Source organism: Colletotrichum gloeosporioides (assembly GCF_011800055.1).
Source record: "Colletotrichum gloeosporioides strain Lc1 chromosome Unknown consensus_95, whole genome shotgun sequence".
Taxonomy (NCBI): domain Eukaryota; kingdom Fungi; phylum Ascomycota; class Sordariomycetes; order Glomerellales; family Glomerellaceae; genus Colletotrichum; species Colletotrichum gloeosporioides.
The window spans coordinates 120,200-142,114 of record NW_025544740.1 but is presented as its reverse complement, the minus strand read 5'-3'; the positions used below and the strand labels follow the sequence as shown (position 1 = coordinate 142,114).

General features: G+C 57.4%; 5 protein-coding genes across 5 annotated transcripts; 3 read left to right on the top strand and 2 right to left on the bottom strand.

Moving 5' to 3' along the window:
* Nucleotides 1–743: 743 nt before the first annotated feature.
* Nucleotides 744–3,326, top strand: GCG54_00013176 (Glycerol-3-phosphate acyltransferase; the record flags this gene model as incomplete). The annotated part of the gene is made up of 3 exons (XM_045413035.1): nt 744–895; nt 949–2,815; nt 2,865–3,326. 3 exons carry the CDS (start codon nt 744–746, stop codon nt 3,324–3,326), a joined length of 2,481 nt encoding a protein of 826 aa, XP_045257596.1.
* Nucleotides 3,327–3,645: 319 nt separating this feature from the next.
* GCG54_00013175 (Pantothenate synthetase) lies at nt 3,646–4,788 on the bottom strand (the record flags this gene model as incomplete). Its single annotated transcript, XM_045413034.1, has 1 exon — nt 3,646–4,788. The coding sequence occupies one exon, from the start codon at nt 4,786–4,788 to the stop codon at nt 3,646–3,648; it is 1,143 nt and encodes a 380-aa protein (XP_045257595.1).
* An 8,670-nt stretch (nt 4,789–13,458) lies between these two features.
* GCG54_00013174 (uncharacterized protein) lies at nt 13,459–16,556 on the top strand (the record flags this gene model as incomplete). Its single annotated transcript, XM_045413033.1, has 4 exons — nt 13,459–13,507; nt 13,572–14,282; nt 14,408–15,896; nt 15,956–16,556. 4 exons carry the CDS (start codon nt 13,459–13,461, stop codon nt 16,554–16,556), a joined length of 2,850 nt encoding a protein of 949 aa, XP_045257594.1.
* Nucleotides 16,557–17,671: 1,115 nt separating this feature from the next.
* On the bottom strand, nt 17,672–18,705 carry GCG54_00013173 (putative uncharacterized hydrolase; the record flags this gene model as incomplete). Its single annotated transcript, XM_045413032.1, has 2 exons — nt 17,672–18,596; nt 18,689–18,705. 2 exons carry the CDS (start codon nt 18,703–18,705, stop codon nt 17,672–17,674), a joined length of 942 nt encoding a protein of 313 aa, XP_045257593.1.
* Nucleotides 18,706–19,756: 1,051 nt separating this feature from the next.
* Nucleotides 19,757–20,697, top strand: GCG54_00013172 (Tetratricopeptide repeat protein 1; the record flags this gene model as incomplete). Its single annotated transcript, XM_045413031.1, has 3 exons — nt 19,757–19,861; nt 19,915–20,541; nt 20,590–20,697. The coding sequence occupies 3 exons, from the start codon at nt 19,757–19,759 to the stop codon at nt 20,695–20,697; spliced, it is 840 nt and encodes a 279-aa protein (XP_045257592.1).
* Between the last annotated feature and the right edge of the window lie 1,218 nt (nt 20,698–21,915).

Sequence of the window (21,915 nt, the reverse complement as noted above, 5' to 3'; positions counted from 1 at the left end):
TTGCGACTGATGACTGTGACGAGGCTGCTTCTGCAGACCCAGGCGCATGCGATTTCCCGGAGAAGCTGCGGAAAATAAAATTAAATGTTAGTGCCTCCAGGTTCCATTTCCATTGGGTGGTGGGGCGGGAACCAGGATGGCCTGCCGGCTGGCAATGTGCTGGCCAGTCACTGTTGCCGTTGCTGCTGCTGCTGCTGTCACTGCCCGCTGCTTGGCTCATCCATCAGTGGCACCTGCAGCAGCGGCAAGGATTGGCAGTGCTGTCTTCACATGCCGAAAACGCTAAAGCCGCCCAAGGGCTTCGAGCTCGGCTTGGAGACAGCGTGGGAGCAGGTGGGAGGCAGCAAGCGCGGACGCGGATCAGTGGTCCGGGTGGGTGGCACTTGACCTCAACGGTCCACCCAATGTCCCGCGGCATGACACTGCGACTCTTTGGTTCTGGCTACGCTCGGCGCAAGGAGCAAGGAGCTGCTGGGAGGAGAGACGATCAAAACACTTCCCACGCTCTTCCTCCGCCATTTCCCACTACTACCACACTCACTTGGGTAGCCCGTCAATCTCCAACGTCATTTGCAGTCAGTCCTGTTCGAGAAAAGGGATCCCGTCTTCCTCGACCGACACTCGGCAATGGCAAGGACCTTGAACGGACTGCTTCGGACCACATAGAACCAATTCCATTCCACGCACTCGACACGACTTGACGATACCCGATTTGCCCCACGATACCCCAAGCCGCCACCGCAATGGCTAAAAACGACGACTCCGCGCCGGATCTGAAGATCCTCGGCGACCAAATCACCCTGCAGCCCAGCGGCTACATCAAAACCCAACGCGACGACGAGAAGGAGGAGGCCCTGATGAAGCACATGGCCCGCTTCCGCTCCGAACCTCTGCAGTATGTCCACATGTAGTTTGGCCCCTTGTGAATCCAGGAACAACACTAACTAGCCGATGCGCCAGATTCCTTCGCGAAGTTTCCCTATATGTCTCCGGCACCGGCTGGCGCGCCTACGACAATGCCATCGGCCAGCCCATCTTCTACTCGGGCTTCAGCGACAAGATCAAGGATGCCGTGCTGTCGGCGCCACTATTGCAGTCGCGCATCACCGACCTAGCCGAGAAGCGCATCGCTGTCGAGGAGAAGGAGGGCCTGCTGAACAAGAATGACAAGGACTTCGAGTTGAAGCGCGCGCGGAGACGGGCCGCCATCGAGACTGGAATTCAGGAGGTGGCCGAGAAAATGACGGACGATATGATTTGCAAGTTCGAAAGCAAGACCTTTATCCGAAGCGCATATTACCTGGTCACGCAATTGACTCTGCGCGCATATCACCAAGGCATCCACGTCTCTAGCGAAGAGGTTCTGAGGCTACGAAAGGTGGCGGAGGAGGCCGAGAGGAAGAAGCAGAGCATCATCTTCTTGCCCTGCCATCGATCGCATGTCGACTATGTTTCGCTGCAGCTCATCTGCTACCGCTTAGGACTCGGCCTGCCGGTTGTCGTGGCTGGAGACAACCTCAACTTTCCTCTAGTCGGAAGCTTCCTGCAACATGCCGGTGCCATGTGGATTCGGAGATCGTTCGGCGATGATATTCTTTACACGACCTTGGTGCAGACGTATATCGACACTCTGCTGCAGGGAGGCTACAACTTTGAGTGTTTTATTGAGGGTGGCCGTTCAAGGACAGGCAAGCTGTTGCCTCCAAAGTTTGGTATTCTCAACTTCATCCTCGACAGTATCCTGTCTGGGCGAGTGGAAGATGCCGTCATCTGCCCGGTCAGCACACAGTACGACAAGGTCATTGAGACGGAGGGCTATGTGACTGAGTTGCTTGGCGTGCCCAAGAAGAAGGAAAATCTCGCAGATTTCGTCTCTGGAGGCTCATCTGTTTTGTCCCTAAGGCTCGGCAGAGTCGATGTCCGATTCCATGAGCCTTGGAGTTTGCGTGGGTTCATCAATGAGCAGCTCGTAAGGCTGTCCAGATTACCTACCGGTCTCAACCTGGATACGAAGAACCCCGAGAACACCGCAATCCGCCAGAAGCTCCTGCGCACACTCGGTTACAAGGTGTTGTCAGACATCAACGATGTTTCCGTAGTCATGCCCACTGCTCTAATCGGTACCGTGCTGCTCACCCTTAGAGGTAGAGGCGTAGGCAAGACGGAGCTTGAACGTCGCGTCAACTGGCTCACTGACCGAGTCCGGGCAAAGGGCGGCCGTGTTGCTCACTTTGGAAACGCACCCCTCTCTGACATTATCGAGCGTGGGCTGGAGGTATTGGGCAAGGATCTGGTTGGCGTCGTGACAGACCTTCCAGAGCCTACCTACTATGCCGTCGACAGGTTCCAGCTCTCATTCTATCGAAACATGACCATTCATCTGTTCATCTCGGAAGCTATAGTGAGCGCCGCGATGTATATGAAGGTCAAGCAGGGAGGTGGCCCAACCATGCAGGATATCTCGTTCAAGGAGCTTCAGGACCAGATCCAATTCCTCTCCTCTCTGTTCCGCGGCGAGTTTATCTTCCCCAGCGATGGTCTCGCAGCGAACTTGGAAAAGACGTTGCGCGACCTCGAGGCGGACAAGGTGCTCAAGCTTCACCGAGACGAGGAGGGCAAGGTTGTGGTAGTTGGCCTATCGGATCACGAGAGAATGGTCGGACGGGAAAACTACGACTTCTACTGTTTCCTGATCTGGCCATTTATCGAGGCCAGCTGGCTCGCCGCGGTTTCTCTCATGGGCCTGGCAACACCTCTCGGCCAGAAGGACGACATCTGGATTGAGGTTGGCAAAGCCCAGAGCAGTGCACAAGTGGTAAGTCAAATTCAGGCAAGCATGGAACCATCAACTAACCCACTTTCAGCTCGGCAAGACACTTTACCATCAGGGCGACTTGAGCTACTTCGAAGCCGTGAATAAGGAGACCCTCAAGAACGCTTACCAGCGATTCGAGGAAGAAGGTATCCTGCAAGTTGTCAAATCCAAGGACCCAAAGGTCCCACCCCGCCTGCGTCTCGACCCCGAATGGTGTCCTACACGCGACCCAGAGACGGGTGCCCTCAACGCCTCGGGTCGTCTCTGGGACTTTACCGAGAAGATCGCCTCCAGCCGCCGTGAAGGCAAGAACCGTCGCGACGGGGCCACCGTTAGCACCCGTGTGCTTCGCCTGACGGACCTCCTTGGCAGCAAGCTGTTTGAGGCCGCCAAGACTGGGGATAAAAAGGGGGCGTCGCCGACCCTTAGTATGGAGGACGCAAGACAACTTAAGAAGAGCGTCAAGGAGCAGAGGAGGCGTAGGTCACTGGAGAACCGGGCACATTTGTAAATTTTGTATTACTGTAAACGTGTAAAGCGGGTATGATATGATTACGATGTTCTCATCCTGTCCTTTGTTTTCCTCTTAGATGGCCGGCTTGAGCGTTTGACCTCTGCTGGCGCAGCATATTAGGCTGGGCGGTCGCGTCAGTGAGTCATATATGACTTGTTGCCGAGACTGGCTAGCATAATAAGCTGCGCCGGAAGGTGCTTGGCTGCGGTAATGTGTTCCTAGTCCTCAAAAATGGCATTCTTGGTCGTCGAGTCTATATAAGTGTCCATTGCACCCCGCGCTTTCCCACGCTCTTTCCGCACCAATCTTTGAACTCCTACTGGGTATTTGGCTTCAAAATAATGTTGTCAATAAGTCGCACCGAAGGGCCGCCGCTGTGTCCGAGATCCTCCCCAGGCTGCGGCTCCTCCACAGGCAACATCTTGACCGCGCCGCTGAGGATGGCCCCCTTCGTCGGCACCACCGTGTTGATCTCCTGCATCGAGTCCGGGTCCGCCAGCGAGATGTAGTCCACCTCGAACATGACCCGCTCCGCCGGCGCCAGCTTCGCCTGCTGCGAGAGCACGCCCGCGGCGACCTGGTTCGCCGCGCCGAGGATCGCGTCCCGGTCCAGCGCGCCGCCCTGCGTGTACGCCTCCTCGGCCGCCCGCAGCGCGCGGGACAGCACCGTGGCGACCGCGCGCCGCCGTGCGCCGAGGTACACGTTGCGCGAGGAGAGCGCCAGCCCGTCGGGCTCGCGCATCGTCTCGCCGACGACGACTTCTGTCGGCAGCATGAAGTCCTCGACCATGCGCCGGATCACGACCGTCTGCTGCACGTCCTTCTGGCCGAAGTACACCCGCTCGGGCTGCACGATGTTGAACAGCTTCATGCAGACAGTAGCTACCCCGCGGAAGAAGGTCGGCCGGGAGGCGCCCTCGAGGACCTCGCCGACGGGCGTGATGGTCACGAAGCTGCCCTTGCTGGAGGGTTCCTGCCCCGGGAAGCCGGCGGGGTACATGTCGGCGGTGGTGGGGGCGAAGACGGCGCTGACGCGGCCGAGGTTGGCGCCGTCGCCGGCGAGCTCGCGGTCGAGGTCGCGCAGGACGGCGGTGTCGCGGGCCCAGGTCTGCGGGTAGGAGGCGAGGTCCTCGGCGACGCCGAACTGGGCGGGGTTGACGTAGATGGAGACGACGACGTGGTGGTTCTCGCGGGCGGCGGCGCGGATGAGGGAGAGGTGGCCGTCGTGCAGGGCGCCCATGGTGGGCACGAGGCCGACGGAGCGGTAGTTGAGGAGGTGCGGGCGGCGCCAGGTGCGCAGGGCGGAGACGTTGCGGAAGACGCGGATCGGGGAGGAGGGGACCGTTTCTGGCGCCGAGGAGGCGGAGGAGGAGGAGCAGGCTGTTCGGAGCTGGGAGGATATGCTGGAGCTGCGGGATGGGCTTGTGCTGCCCGCGGCGCGGAGGGTGCGGGCGAGCATTTTGGATGATTTTTGGGTTGTTGGAATTGTGAGGAGCTGGCGATTACGGTGGTTACGGGGGGAAGAGGGGATTTGCGGCCATTGTGGAGGCGCAATGGCTTATAGAGTCGGCGACGCTGTGATGGTTTCTGCGGCGGATTTTTGGGGACGGAGGGAGGTTTGGTGGAGATGGCTGTGAGGTCGTGGTCCTCGGCGGTATCGGTGAGGGGCTCGGTGAGGGAGCTCCTGTGGGGCCGGCACGTGGGGGGCAGGCAGTATCTTATCTAATCGGCCAACGCGGAAGATGGTTCACCCAGAGGTTTCTCCGGCTTCTCACCGAGGCTCACCCCCTCGGACCAGCCCCGTCTCGGTGAGCTCGGTGAAGGTCTGGTCGGAGATTTCCAGCGGTTACCTTATCCACTGAATAACCTCGCCATACTTCCCGCTGTCACTACCCTTCCCCTTTCCCAGGCTCCCCATGCCGACTATCTTCCCCCGAGTTGTCCACTTGATTGCTTCTTTACCAGCCCGCACAACATTACTGTGTGTCTTGCGAGTAAGCACGTAGTCATTGCCCTTCTCAGCGGGCTACGGATACACAGCAATGATGCCAGGTCAATCCCTCGTACGACATGGCACCAGAGAATCCCCGTGTGACGCGAGGCATGCGAGATTGCCGTGGCCCTCTTTGCACGATTTGGCCAAGGTCGCGATCCCACGCCCCCCTCTTCACTCCCTCCCTCCGACGTGATCGTGTTTCTCTAGCTTGTGTGTTCACTGAGGCATGAGTGAGAAGGAGACATCAAGATCCGATTCTCAACTCCCTCAGTATCTGTCGTCCTCTGTCTCTCTCTTGCGACTATGGAAACGATTTGTCAAATCTCCTGTTTCACGCCTGGAGACACTTTCTTGGCGGACAGGCTGAGATGTAGCAGATGTTGACAAAATGTGCTGCTTCGCGCCTCGCGCCCACTTCCCACTTTCCCAGCTCCAGCCCACCACCCCATGAGAAAATGGGGTGGTGGTGGCGTCCACCCTGCTACCCTCTCCCTGGGTTACTTCAGACGAAAGCACGCAGCAGATCGAAAGAAGGCGCCCGGGTCGTTGCAGGTGGCTGCATCCACGGGGGGATGACAGCCAATCTCCCGGCCGATAATCTGTGCTACATACACCCAGCGAAGGGTAGAGTCGAGAAACACTCGTGAGGAAGAAGACTTGTATGCATTGTAACTCTGCACAGGAACAGCACAGCCCCAGCCCCAGCTGATTGCTGGTGATCCAGAGTCCTCCTCCAGTTGCCAAGTCACGATCCTGTGCGAGAACGAGTGTCACGAGAAAGGGCAGTCTCGACTTGTCCCGCCAAGCTGCCCGATCAGCCTGGGCGTCGGTTGCAGCTGGCTTCTCTCTCTTCTTCTTCTCCCTCTCTGACTCTGCGCCCCCGTTGACAGCTTGGCCCTGGGATAACACAATCTCAAGAAAACGTCCAAGCAAAACTTGGCGTCTCCCCTTCCAAGCTTCGGCACCCTCAAGAAGGCAAGGCAAGTCGCATCGTTGCTGCAGAGGCGAAGTCCGGAGCCGACGTCAAATCTTGCAACAAGACATGGGGGGTTAGACCCCTCCGCCATCCATCCCGACCGTCGTCGTCGGGAAGGCCCCAGAAATGCTACCCGTGAGCGCAAGGCAAAAACTTCCCGAGAAGCTTATCCTTTCCCGCTGAGAATCAGAAGAAGTGTCAGCTTCAACCCACCACCACCCACCCCATGTTGTGAGTGAATGAGACCCCTGTGGCGGACTCTCTTTTCGTCTGTCTGGTCGTGCTTGGGCGTGGGGTGGGGAAGAACAAGGTACCAGCCTACGGGCCCCCCATGGAAGAGCAACATCGCGGAACAAGGCATGACGACGGCCGTGTATCGCAATCGCATCTCCATCGCATCGCATCTGGCGCTTGTTCTGGTGGGAGTCACGGTCGCGGCCTGGAACGAGTTGGCATGCTGAGGAACTGGTGTTTTGTTGGTTGCGGCCCGCGGTCCGCGGTGTACGGCGGCGGTGGGACAGAGACCTGGCTGCTGATGGTACTATTCTACGACTGAAAATAGCTGTTGTTCTTGGTTATGCTTGAATCTGCACACCTGAGACAGGCTTTTACTTGTACCACGTCTCTTGATTCTAAGAAACTCGCTGGATGAGAAGGGCACCCGGTTGACAAAAAAACCCGCACACTGTACCAGCTATCTAAGTACACCACTAGAGTCACTACTATAATAACGTATAAAAATAATAGAATAAATCTATGAAAATATTTTAGAAGGAATTCTGTAGAATCGTTATTTTAAAAGATTTTATTTCTAGTTCTATACTAGTATACTACGTATAAAAGAACGATAGTATCTTTAGTCTTCTGTGTAAGTAGCTTACAGTGTGCGGGTTTTTTTGTCAACCGGGTGGGCACGAAGGGTTCTCTCACCAAATTGCAGCCAGCGAAGTTGAATCACCCGTCTTCATTGGCTAGCACGCATTCGCTTTCAGGCTGTCGGTAACATGTCCGTCTGTCTGCATGTCTACCTTTTGCCCGTGTCATCAGACGACGATCTCGCTTTTGCTTGCACCACATCCTCTACGAAGTAGTGCTACCATTCCAGCCTGCCAAGAAAAGCACACCAAAATAAGCTACAGAACGAAAGCTAGAATGCACAGCGTTGCCCAGCTCCCTTCCTCCTTTTGCCGAACTTTGGAAGCCACCCATAAGCTCGGATCAGGGCGCAGATTGACTCTGAGTGTCAAGATGCGAGGCCAGCTACAGCAGCACACTACAGTAAAGAAAAAGTAATGACGGCACCCGCCGCTGCTTGATGTTTCATTCCGGTTCGTCTGGTGCGGCGTTTCGCACTTTTGGGGCGGCGCTGGCTGCTGCTGCTGCTGCGGCCCCTCTGGGTGCTGGGCGGCGCGGCGCTTGGCCCATCCAGTAACATCATTTCTCTTGGCATTTAAGGGGACTGTCCTCGGCAGAGTGGACAGCCGGGCCTTGATGGGACGACGAGTTGTCGCCTCGGTACGGATACGCTGCTTAATCTTTCTGACAGCAACAGCAAGGGGTGATGGTGAGGTGCACACGACCTCTTCCTCTTCTAGGCCAGACTGTAGCAGACGGGGGCACAAAGAGGGATGCAGGGGTTCTACCTAAGCATGCATCCCCAAAACAGTCTCCAGAGAAAGGGCAACGACAGCCGACGTAAGGCCTCAACCTTACTTCAGTTTATTCTTGGAAGATCAAAAAAAGAAAAGAAAAAAAAAGGATCCCGCGCAAAGAGTGGATGGAGGGGGCCGTCGTCGAATGCAGGACCAAACGAAACATGGGCAAAAGCTTCCCCGGGGAACAAACCTTGTTCGCCCAGACCTATATCCGCGAAGGCTGATACTCGATATGAGCGACAGCCGAGCAGACAGACAGCAGGACGTGTGTGGGCAGGGCAAAAGGTAGCGAGATTCAAAGCCGAAACGTTGGCGATTATTACGTCGGAGGCTCTGTTGGCCCTACGCTTAGTGCGTGTCTGGATGCTTATTGGGCATCTTCGTTGACAGGTAATGGTTTTAAGGTCCGATGCTACTGCGACGGTGTATGGTGTGGCATGGTGATAAAAAATCTAGTAGAGTCGAGACGTGCGACCTTGCTCGGCTCAACTCACCCGCCGCGACGATCCTGCCTCATCGGCCGAGCCGTCTGCATTTTACATTTGCCTTCTGCTTGACCTTTCCTCTCGCTCGGGCTTGCTAATCCTGTCGCGGGAACCTTGTCATATATGGGCTATAGTTACCAGAGTGTGGACGTTCCAGAAACACTTCTGACTAAAAGTAAGAAGCGAGAGTTAACAATTGCCGGTTTTGTTCGCTTTGCTTTTTGGGCGATCGAACCAACGTGCCCCTCCACCCGGCAGAAGTGAGGGAGGGGGGACGAGGAACAAACATTGACGACAGACCGCGTGTGCCCGTTACCGGGAACCGTGACGATCAAACCGCGCCGAGCGGCGGCGGAGCGGCCGGGGCCTGGAGCACGACGACGGCTTACGGGGGGAGGACTGGCGGGGAGATAATGGCACGGGGAGGAGACGTCTGTGGCATGATTGGGAGGGAGAAGTGGAGGCACTCTTCGTGTTGTGGGCAGCCGTCGTTCTTCCGGGCCAAATAAGCTACTGACCGGGTATATTGTTTTGTCCTGCTGGCGTAATGAATGGGCACTTTCAGGCAAGGTACAAAACACGATACATCAAGTGTGGATGGGTGAGTGAACCTCAGCCAGCTGAGCGCCCCACGCGGAAACGAAATGCGCAACAGGAGCCGACCGATTTCTGATGATCATCCAACTTGGCGTCCATTGTTTTTTGCTCTCTTCCTCTCGGAAGCAGCACCAAGCGAGCGTCAATTGCGTTGGAAGAGCAGAAATGCAACTATGGGCGAGGTTCGTGGCGCTTGGATCGTGACAGGGGCCTGGAGCACGTTATTGCGCGGCCTCTGCGTGTGGGGAAGCAGAGCAAAAGGAACTGGGCGAGGCCGGCAACAGATGCCACAGATGAGCCCCATCATCGACGCGCAGATTATCAGAGGAAAATCCACAACCGCTAATACCCTGAAAAGAGAGACGCGCAAGAAAGGGGGTTCAAGGCCAAGCGCTGAGGAAGGTCTGAAGGAAGGCCAAGAGTTGCATGCTGCTGTACTTGCGACTGTGATGGCGCTCGGCGAATGCTACCTGAAGGCGGGAAAGACTTGGCTCATGATGCAGTGCATTTACCATGCAGCAGTGGCTATTACACGCCTGGGCATTGTCAAGGGACGCACTGACGATGGTAGTAAGGAAGGCCGCCTGCTTGCTTGCTTTCTTGCGTCTGATATTCCCTGGGCGTTCTGGGGCCCGAAGCAGGGAAAGAGTATGCGGCGAATGAGCTCGGCGGGATCTTGGGGAAGCAAGAGAAGCCGAAGCAGGTCTCTGACAAGAATGTCCTAGAGGGCGGATACACGGACGGATGATCCCTCAAGCCAGACCCCCAGCAGCAGAGTGTTTTGCTAGTATATTTTTGCCTGCTGGCTTGCCTCGGGCCGCTGTGAAAGTGTGCCGCTCTGTCGGGCGCTGCCAACGGCGAGGCATCTCCGACGGGCAAGGGAGGCGGCTGAAAAGGAGGGCGGATGCTAAAAGCAACTTCACAGCGAAGGAAGGAAGCCTTTCTGTGACTGTGACGGGTCCGGGGGGTGGTGAATGTCAGGGCCCAAGTCACTTTACGTCTTGGTAGAAAGTCAGTACTGGCTTGACGATGGCTGGCGTTTGTGCGGTGTGGTGTGTGGCACTGCGTTCCTTCGAGCGCAATTCTAGCGGCACCTGGAACCCCGGAAAGGCGGATCTGCAACACGTCCCGCGCAAGGTACGGGCGTGTGGGAGCGGGATGTATCGAGGTACATCGAGGATTAGAAGAGACAGAGTGTGTGTGCTGTGTGGCTGTGTGCTGTCCGAGGAACATGGGATCGCGGGGGGATCTGTTTCTGTTGTCGTGCTTCCCTTTTCTTTGGATACAACAATTACGCATCATTGACAATGGCGATGTAGTTGTTGGCGATTTGGTGTTCACGGAGACAGCCCTCTTGTAGGTGTCTCTTTTGTGTGGCCGAACGGAGTATCGGGATACCGTCGCCATCTCGGCGCTGTACCCTGAACAGGTCGGCGCGGCGCAGCGTTGCCGGTCGAGGGCCATTCACTCTCGGATATCGGCTCCGATGGCGGGTTTTCCGGTGCTCTGGCCATTGTTATGGAGCAATCGAACGATGGTGGTCATCGCCACTTTCACAGCTTCTCTCTTGATGTTTCTTTTGAAGTAGAGTTTCTATTCATGTCGAGAAAGACAGCGAATATCTAATAGAAGTGCAGATATCGACAACGGTCCAGGGGTCCAGCATCAACACACAAGCCCTCCCATCGTCAACAGGTACATGCAACGATTCCAGCCACAGACAAGAGACTCGAGCCCGTCTGTCACCCATCGGCAAACGCTTCTTCCATCTTAAAAAGTGGAACCCAGGGGACCGCTCCGGTTTTAGAAGATTCCCGCCAAAAGTGCTAAATCAAGCGAGAGGCCGTCTGCTGCGATCACGCCCCTGTGTGGTTGCATCACTCACTCTCTCTTCTCGTCCTTCCACAGCACAAGTGTGTGTGTGAGTGAGTCTCAAGAGGTATCTTCCGCCCTCTCTCTGTCTCCCCTTTTTTCTCTGCTCACAGCCACACAGACACCCACAACGCCCACAACTACACCCCATCATTCCTCGCAACGCCGTCGCCTCAACCTTGGCCCCCGGAATCTCCTTCCCTCTGTGCCTCTCAGCCGTTCAGAGTTTCTTCAGTCGCTCTCGCACCCGTAGAGTTGCGGCAAGCGACGCTGTCGTTGCCGATCTATCCCTCCCTATGTCACCCGCCATCGGCGCCTCGTTTCCCTTTTCCCCATCCTCTTTGCCAATTCTTCAGCCTCCCCACATGCGCGCCCGTCTGCCATCCATCCATCCCCCTGGAGAGGTACCTGACGACGACCTGAAAGGCGCTGAGGAAGACTGAGGGTGCAAGGGACGAGGGACACGCCCCGTCGTCGCCTCAAAAAAGGACCCGAGCTCGACCCGACCTTGGATCTGTCTGGCCTGCCTGCCCTGATCTGCTGTTCCGTTGCTGCTGCGTGCTGCGTGCCTGGTTGTTAAAAAAAGTTCTGGACTCACTCAATTCCGACGACGTCCATCGGTTGGTGACCGCTGGTCTACCCGCTGCCGCCCGAGAACCGGCATTGGCTGAATGCTTTTCCTGGAATTTGAATCTTGGACGACTTTGTTTTCCACGCCCGAACATTTGCACTGCTGTCCACATGAAGACTCGACGATAACATCGAGAAGCAGAGGACGTTCATCCTGGCGGCCGTGTACCAGTTCTGCATCACATCTCTTGCTGTCTGCGACATATACACGTACACTTATTCCGTGTACTCTCGAGCAGCAAGACGTGTCTTGGCCCTCTCTGATGCTCGGTGTCTTGCTCACATCCATAACCCCAGAAGCAGCAGACCCCTGAACCTGACCTGGGGGGAGGGAATCCGCGCGGCCGAGAGATGGACAGACAGATCCATCGTCTTTGGCGCTTTCTTCTGCTCCATATTAACACGCGAGCCGTTCACGGTTCTCATGTTCTTCTCTCTTGACTCTCTCTCTCTCTGCCGTCGTTCCGTTCCTCGCCTAATACTGCTGCATCTGCCTGGACATCACATCCCCGCCATCAACCGCGGAGATAGAAGACGGGTGCGCACCACCACTTCTAGCACCCACCACACAAACTCCCGACATCACACACTCGACGCAACAGCAGTCTTCTTCGTCTTTTCTTCCCTTTGCGTCCATCTCGTCTGGTTGTTACCTGAATTACAAGGGACACACAATACACAGCACACAGCACATAACACATGCACACACACATACAACGAGAAGACGATACATGGACACATCCGAAAAGAGAACAGGAGGAACTCTGTTGTGTTGGGTACAGAAGAAGGTACATGCTCTCGGTCTCTACCCACACCTCCCCCGGCCGGGATTCCTGCATGTGTAAACGGTGCCTTTAGCGGCCTCGAGAACGGACCAAGGCTCACCCCCTCCCTCGTCCTTGTCCTCGTCGGGAAGAGGTACATCCATTACCTACATCCTACAGCAAAGTACCTTACCTTCAAGACATAGCCACCAACCAAACCAAGGGCCAAGGCCTGGAAGAGGGTACCTCCCAGGACGGGCCACCACACTCACTCTCAGCAGCACACACACTGCCTACAACAACTGGAGACACCCACTGGAGACACCCACTGGACACACACACACACACACACACAAAGACTACTTAGTACACACTACCACACGCCTCGGCCATCTTGCGCTAGTCAAGTCAATCTGGGCCACTGCCGCTCAGTCTTTCCCTCCATCCATCCATCCAGCTACTGCTTTCTGCTTTCTGGTGTCTGGTCTCGACTTACCTCACCTTACTCCATCCAGCGCGGAAGCTTGTGACTTTTCATTTTTCTCCCTCCCACTGCACTTTGCATCTCGACTCGCCTTTTCGCTCACTAAAACCAACCAACCAACCAACCGTTTCTTCTCCGCTTCTCACCGACAACCGACATCGCGCGCACCGCATCCGCAACGCATCCGCCCCCTGTGAGTGAATCTGTGTCGCTCTCCGATCGCGCCCCCGACGACGACGACGAAGAAGACTTCAACGACGACGACAGCACAGCAGCGACCGCATTGAGAGGAGGGAAACTCATCGCTTGCGCATCCCATTTCATCGACAAGCCGCATCTGGCATCTCATCACCACCCGACGACGACGTCTCTCACGCAACGGGATCAGTGTTCCCAGTCAGTTGCCCGCCATTGAGCCAGCAGCCCGTCCTTCAATCAGCAAACAGCACAGCGGATCATTCTCGCCGCTCATTCGCACATCGGCCCCCCGCTCGCGCGCGCGCATCCGCTTTCTTTCTCTCTCACACACGCACACTCACTCTCATCGTGAGTGACCCGACGACAGCGACCTCGACAACGACGACCATCACGACGACGATAGCGACGAGTCAGAGTCTCTCGCTCTCTCTCCTTCCGACGGCAAACTCACCTCTCAGCCTCCACCAAGTTAATGCCCACAACGACGCCCGCATCGCCCTCCACGTCGCCCAAGCCGTTGGGTGTCCCCAGCCCTCGTTGAATCCCCCCACCGTCTCTACTCACCAGAGACGGGCCTTTCGGTAGCCCTGGAGGCATACGACGCCTCTGCAGGCGTCCTCGTGCCAGGCTTTGGCCTTGGTCCGGCGGTGCTGCACCCCTTTGAGCATCATCCGCCCCTCGACTTTGTCCACGACCCGTACCTCGACGGCCCCCAGGACATTGACGACAACGACGACCAGGTCTCTTCTCTCTCCTTTGGCTTCTCCTCCGACTTCACCACCGACTTTAGCCTCGGCAACGAAGTAGCAGCACCACTCCACCACCACCAGCAACAGCAGCAGTCTTCTTATCTCAAGCACCATCACCACCACCACCACCAAGACCACCAAAACCACCAGTACTCTTCCCATCACCACCACCAAGACCACCAAAACCACCAGTACTCTTCCCATCACCACCACCAAACATACGACACCATGAATTTGCCCAGCTCCCACATCCCGCCCCGCCGCAGCGCGAGCATCCACTCCCTCACCCCCTCGCGCGACCTCGTCGTCGCCGCAAAGTCCCCCGAGAAATCCGCCGCCGCCGCTGCCGCGACCGCCACAAAGTCCAAACGAGTACGGACGGGCTGTCTAACGTGTAGGGAACGGCATCTAAAATGTGACGAAGGCTTACCAGACTGTCTAAATTGTCGCAAGAGCAATCGAGAATGCAAACGCGGCGTGCGGCTCAACTTCATAGACGTCCAGGTCAAGAAACCGCCCTACATGCCTCCCACCGTCGAGTGGTCGGGTAAGTTCGGAACCCCCATCTTACCTCTCACTCACCCCACAGCCGATCCCCTCACCTCACTCGGGGTGGTGTGAGGGAATCGTAAGCTTCATGGCAGACACAGGCTAACGCGACTCAACCCACAGTGCAATTCCAAGATGAGTCAAGGCAAATCGCCTCAGAATACGTCGGCGGACTCGGCCGGTACGCGCACCTCGACAAGGTCGCCGTCGCCGCCGCCCCCCGGCCTGAGCCGAGCCATCTAGAGCAGACCCTCCGGCACCAGAGCCACCTCCTCCCCCACGCCCGCGCCGCCCCGGGCCCGGACGCCTCCGTCTCCCCCCGGACTCACCTCCAACACCACCCGCCGCCGCCCTCGCTGCCGCCCTCCTACGCCCCCTACCCGCCACACGCCGCCCATCGGCCCCCGGAGCCCCCTCGCGCCGCAGACTACCCTCCTCACCGCCGCGAGAGCGAGTCCGCCACCGCCTACCTCACCCCCCAGAACTCGGCGCACCCGGGCCCTCACCCGTACGCCGGCTACGAGCACTTCGCCGCCCTCCGCGACAACGCCCACCACTCCCACTCTCACCACCACTCGCACTCTCGCTCCCACACCCACCGCGACAGCGACGCCTCCTCCGCCGCGTCCATCGTCCCGCAACCAACCGCCCCGCCGCCGTCCTACCGACACAGCGCCGCCGCCGGCCCCAATGCCGCCAACGGCGCCAACGCCCTCGCGCCCGACGGCATGATGACCCCGCCGCCCAGCGAGAAGGCCACCGCCGGCGAGCGCGAGTACCTCAACTCGCCCGAGGAGATCCTCTACATGCAGGTCTTCGTCGAGGAGGTCGGCGTCTGGATGGACTCGCTCGACAAAGAAAAACACTTCTCCCGCCTCATCCCCTACCACGCCCTCAAGTCCCCCATGCTGCTCAACGCCTTCCTCGCCTGCGGCGTCAAGCACCTCACCCTCGTCAACCCGGCCTACCAGGACGACAAGGCCCTCTTCTACTACGACACCGCCACCACCCAGCTGCTGCGCTCGCTGCAGAACCCCGACCGCAACACCGGCGAGTGCGCCACCACCGCCGTCGTCCTCAACGTCTACGAGATCATGTCCGAGAAGCCCGCCCAGCGCATGAACCACATCGCCGGCGCCCGCGCGCTGATCCGCGAGTGCAAGTGGGACGCGCGCTCCAGCGGTATTGGGGCGGCGTGCTTCTGGCTCAACATCGGCATGGAGGTGCTTTCCTGTCTGGCCTTCAACTGGCAGACATCGTGGGACCCGGACTCGTGGGGGCTGGACGTGGACTTCGCCGCCGAGAGCAACGGTGCCGGTGCTGCGACTGCTGCCGCGGCAGCGTCGGGCGACGGCTTCGGATCGGAGGAGCTGTGGGTCCATCGCATCCTGTACATCGTGGCCAAGATCGCCAACTTCCGCGCCACGATCCCGCGCTTCCAGGAGCCGAGCCCGCACGACGAGCAGATCCGCCTCGGCAACCGGCTCGCGCAGTGGCAGGACCTCAAGCGGCTGTGCGACAAGTGGAACAACGCGTGCCCGCGCACGATGCACCCCTTCGGCTACCTCTACCCCTCGCAGACCAACTCCAAGTCTGCCTTCCCCAACGTCTGGTGCGTATCTGCCCCTCCCCTCCTCTAACTAACCCATGTACTAACACCCACTCTTCCAGGCTCATCAAACGCGCCGCCATCATCGGCCGCCTCTTCTACCACACCGCCCAATGCCTCCTCGCGCAAACCAACCCCATGGAGCCCGGCAAGGCCTCGGAGGAAATGCGCGCCCTGCAGCTGCACCACGCGCACCAGGTCTGCGGCATCGTCGCGCACACAAAGGACCGCGGCGTCGCCTCCGTCGCCATCCGCTCCCTCGCCATCGCCTCCGCCGTGCTCACCGACCCGCGCGAGCAGGAAGAGGTCCTCGAGATCCTCGACAAGATCCACGCCGCCTCCGGCTGGCGCCTCGGCAAGATCCACTCGGAGCTCAAGAAGTCGTGGGGCTGGCCCTCGCCCGCGGGGGGCAGCACGCCCGTCATGGCGCACCCGGACCCCAGAGGAGGAAGCGGCGGCGGCGGGAAGTACTACGCGAGCAGCACGAGCGGCGGCGCACCGCCCGCGATGACGGCGGCGAGCAGCCAGCCGCCCGCGGCGCCGATGAAGGCGCTCGTGAACCCGCTCAGCTTCGCGGACTTTTCGCTGCCGAATCACCCGTACCAGAACTGGTACGAGCCGCCGAACCGGTCCAACTCGTACAGCTCGCAGACCTTCCTCTGATTGGGGTTTTCCTTTTCTTGCTTACCTTTCTCTTCCAGCGCATCTTTATTTACACAAGGCAACAACCCGACCCCAGGGCGTGTCTAACCCTTTTTATATCTACATAATCTTCTTGGAGAGCGACGCGGAAAAGACGAGCGGGATCTCACATTTCAACCTGCGGATGACAAGTATACTAAACTACAAAAACGGCACTGGATGCCTGGTTCATGATCACGGCCGAAGCCCACCACACATTTTATCTTCAACCGCTCGTCTTTTCCCGACCTCTCTACCACTCATTCCATCTTCTACATCTCCATACAGGCTTCTTCTTTTTTTTTACAAAGGCGGGGGATACGGCTTTACAGGACGGCCGGCATCATTGCGGCGAAAAAGGGGGGCGGTGTGGATGAGATTTTTATCTCCTACGGGGCGGAATCTAAAAGGAATCCCCTCAATCGTAGCATCTGGCGTTCCGGCAAACTGGACAATGGGGAGGAAAGATATGCTCTTGAGGAGTGAGCTGTGGACTTTCGCTCCGGCATACTAAGGGATGGAGGGAGGAGGAACAATGCTCCAAAGGGGCATCGATACCATCAGGATTCGTTTTCATGTCATCAAATTCGAATGACAAAAGGGACCCGGGGCTGTGTTTGTTTGCTACTGTCTTTTTCACGAAAATCTAGGCAGAAAGGGTCTTTGTTTATTTTGTATGCATATATCTTGTGGTATCATTCGGATGCGGGTGGGCTTGGTTCTTTCTCGTGCCTGCTTTCTCTAATCCACTGGGAGAATTCTATCGCAATGCCAAATGCTTTTTTCGTCCTTGATCGTGATCGAAGAAGCCAAGTCTATGAAGAAAAAAAGTGGTTCCCTTTCCCAGAATCCTCTTCTCTATTGGAAATCCCATGCCAGACCTTCTGTCTTTCATTCGCCCCATTATCATCGTAATCCGTGCCCTGTCTAATGCCGTTTTCTCGTAAAAAAAAAAAAGCTTGCTCAAAAAGGAAAGAAGTAGGAAAAAGTCGAGCCAAGACGGCGGTGACCCAAGCCTGCCATGTTGTTGCTATGCCAAGCCAGATCTTGCCAGAGTCCTGGTATTCGTTGGATGAAGAATGTTGCGCAAAGCGAATCTAAGCAGAGCCGTTGGCCTTCTCGACGAGGACCTCGCCGACGTTCTCCTTCATGAAGGGCTCGTCGTCGACCTCGACGGGGGGGATGGTGATGCCGAACTTGTCGTAGGGGAAGTTCTCGAGGGTGTCCATGTACTCGGCCCAGCCGTCGTCGACCTCGCCGACCTGGTGCATGTCGACCTGGCCGGCCTCGCCGGTGCGGCCGGCGAGGACGTCCTTCTCGCGGCCCTTGTACTCGTTGAGGAGCATCTTGTGGGGGCACCAGACGACGCGCATGCCGGCGCGGCGGCCGGCCTCGACGCCGGGGACGGAGTCCTCGAAGACGAGGCACTCCTCGGGGGTGATGGGCGTCTCGCCGGCGGGGAGGGAGTCGTTGATGGTCTTGAGGGCGAGGAGGAAGATGTCCGGGTTGGGCTTGCCGCGGCCGGGGGCGATGCGCTTGTCGTCGCCGAGGACGCGGCGGTGGGAGGGGAAGATGGAGAAGAGCTCGGTGAGGTGGTCGGACTTGAGCTTGAAGTTGGCGAGGTGGGAGGAGGTGGCGAGGGCGATGTGGACGCGGTGGGGGTTCTCCTTGTCGGCGCCGTTGGAGGCGGAGGCGGGCTTGAGGTCCCAGTAGCGGGTGCGGCCGAGGTTGGCGAGCAGGGCCGGGACGCCGGGGAGGGGCTTGGTGGTGGGGAAGATCTGGCGCTGGAGGGCGGAGAGCTGCTGGTGGTACTCCTGCTCGGAGATGGAGAGCTGAGCCCACTCGTGGAAGAGGCGGGTGGCGTCGGGGCCGGGGCGGCCCTGGAGCTTGGCCTTGATGGACCAGGGGAGGAGGGGGCGGCCCTGCTGCTCGAGGATGATGTTGATGCAGGCCGTGTAGAGGTCCTCGGTGTCGAGGAGGAGGCCGTCCATGTCGAAGAGGCAGGCCCGGATGGGAGGGAAGCTGGAGGGGAGGGGATGTCAGCCATTGCCATTGTCGCGGATCGCAAAGGATGGGTAGGGGAGGAGCGCGCGCAGGAGGGAGATGGGACTTACTCGGTGCGGGGAGCCATTGTGACGGTTGAGGAAGGCTTTTGTGAATGTGAAGGTGCGTGAAGGTAGAGAGAAGAGACGGAGGAGTGCAATTGGGTTGCGCGAGGTGGAAGATGGAAGGCGGATTGTTGTCGCGCGAAAGGAAGTTGTTGGTGATGGAGGGGTAGGAGCAGGAAGAAGTTGTGGTGGGTTTGGGTTGGAGGTGGGGGTTTTTGTAGTGGAAGAAGGTGAGGTGAGGCTGGATAAAAAAAAATCTGAGGAGGCCGTTTGTTTGGTTCCTTCTCTGGGAAAGGGCGCAACGGTGAATTGAGGAAGGCAGGCACCGGGAACAATGGAGAGTCACAAAGGCAGGTGCGGGTGCAGGTCAGGTCCAGGGCCGGCAGGAAGGAACAGCGGGGTGAGGAGCGGGACGGAAGGCACCGACAATGGAGGATGGAGGGGTCAATTGAATCCAGCCCACCCAGCTCTTTCCTAAAAAAAAAATATGAATCGCCAAAGGGACCAAAGTGGGGCAGATGGATGCAGATGCAGCAACTGCGCTGTGTCACTCTGCTCTTACCTTTATTTTCTTGAGTGCATTTATTATTTTCCTCCCTTCCTCATGTCACACTTGAATTCAAAATTAGAATCACTCAAGCTTTCTATGTTAAAATTGAAGAAAACTGCAATGAGACAACACTATTCTTGACTTCTTCGTGAGAGACACAGTCTATGCGCCGGCGCACACTGTCCACCTGCCACCATCTGGCGACTTCATTCGCTAAAAGATCCCGCGAGACAGCGGGTACGGCGCCCCGTTCCCCAAAGGCTGAGCTGCTGAGATTCCAGAAGGGCCGCTGACAGAGGGGTCGATTTTAGTGGCTGGTTGCGCCCCAAAACATGTGAACAGCCTCAGTGTGCTGCCCCCACTGGTTCCAACGTCCAACGCCCCGTTCCACGTGGAGATCCGGCGAGACAGTGACGACATTTCCACCGTCTTCTTTCTGTCGCTGTACTCCGCCTAAAACCGGCCTCTCTCACTCAGCACTTCTCGCCCTCACGAGCCAGCCACACGGGTGAGAATATTCCAGGATGCCGCCAAAGGAAGCTGAGGCCAAGGCCCAGGACAAGGGCAAGACGGTCGAAAAGGAGGACGAGGAGGAAAAAATTGAGAAGTTCTCACCTGAAGAGGAGGCGGTAAACTTCAGACACTCATCCAACCTCGTGAACATCTCAGCTAACACCCCCAGTCCCTCCTCGCCGAGGCCAACGCAAACAAGGCGGAAGCAAACGCCCTCTTCGCCTCCTCAAAATACGAGGCCGCCATCAACAAGTACGACGAGGCAGTCGCCGTCTGCCCCAACTACCTCGACTACGACCTCGCCGTCCTGCGCTCCAACATCTCCGCCTGCCACCTCAAGCTCGAGCAGTGGAAAGACGCCATCTCCAGCGCCACCGCCGCCCTCGACGGCCTCGACAGGATCGACAGGGAGGCTGCCCTCGAGCAGGAGCGCCGCGAGAAGGAACGCGCCGAGGAGGAGGACGTCGAGGAGGAGATTGTCAGCTCCGGCGCGAGCAAGGCCGCCCCCGCGCCGGTGGGGGCTGACGACCCCGAGGAGGCCGCGAGGAAGAAGCGCCAGGAGGATGTGCTGCGGATCCGGGCCAAGGCGCTGATGAGGCGGGCGCGGGCGCGGAGCGAGGAGGGCGGGTGGCAGAACCTGGCGGGCGCCGAGGAGGATTACAAGGCGCTTTCCAGGATGACGAATCTGGCGCCTGCGGATCGGAAGATTGTGCAGACGCAGCTGAGGGTGCTGCCGCCGAGGACGAAGGCCGCACAGGAGAAGGAGACAGCGGAGATGTGGGGGAAGCTCAAGGACGTAAGTGTTGATGGCTCCAGATTGTGAACGAGGCTAACCGGGATGCAGTTGGGTAACGGCATTCTCAAGCCGTTTGGGCTCAGCACCGACAACTTTCAGATGGTCAAGGACGAGGCCACCGGTGGCTACAGCATGAACTTCAATCAGGGTAAATGAACCCTTGCATAGGTGCTGGCGAAGGCATTAGAAGGTGACGCCAGGGCGCCGATGTTGTTGTCCCGTTTACTCCCACTATCTAGAATAATATTTAACCGCTCTGAGATGTTGAGAGACCGCATCTAATACAGTATCGGACGGGATGTAATATATTACAGCCTCGTTTTCAGAGGTAATGTGCAGATGGCGTAGGTGTAGCTGTAATCGCAGATCCGGAGTCTCTTGGCATGAATAACAGTGACATTCAGGAGGGCTTCCGTGACAGGTCCCGCACAGCAGTACATGGAACAGGGAGCCTAGGTACATATTTATATTGGCCGACACGGAGCGATCCTGACGGCTGCTTTGCCAATGATCTCCTCCAGGAGATTGCGATCATTTCTATAGTCTGTCATTTATAGCCGCTTCTGTTTCCTACGCCGTTGACCTGAGTCACCGGACAGGCACCAGCGCTCGATGAATGCATGGTGCAGCATTATTCTTCCACAATACCTCGGACAGGATGGATATGGACAGCAAGGGGAAGACAGCATTGAAGTTACAACAACTTGCAACAAGTAATTTTGGAAGTGTTGCAAGGCCAAACATCCGCTCAATCATTGCACACGATGAAGATGTCGTTTCTGACTGGCTAATTGCTCCGCGTGGAAGCCCATTTGAATCTCACGGCGGCCCTCCTTTTATACACAATTCAGGTATGCTTTACATGCCTCCACGATGTGCTTGTCTTCAGGCCATGCTTCATTGAAGGCGCCGAACCAATTCTAGGCTTCAATTCAATTGTTCGCCCCGACAGTCGTTCGTCTTTGGTTTTGGACAAGGCAATCGAACGCTTCGAACTTCCTGGTTCTGTACCAATGTTCATCTCTTCGTTTGCTTGCAAAAGCCTTCCCATCGCTGCCGTGACATAAACCTGTCCTGAGATTCTATGTCTGAACTTCTATGAATGGGTTGCGGGCGTTCGTTTTCTTCTCTGCCTCTAGTTTGTTCTGTTGAATCACGCCAGTATTCATGTGTAGTGCTCAGCCTGTTCTGGGGCCCTTCATTCCAAGATGGCTATTTGATTACTTGGGACTTTTCCAAGCAAGCTTGACAATCTGACTATAAAGCAAAGCCCTTGAGGAATGCTACAGTGTCTTCTGCCACAGTAGCGTTACAGCATCTCTGAGTGGACAAAATCGTTGGACAGACTTCGAACATAAAGCAACACAAGTGCTA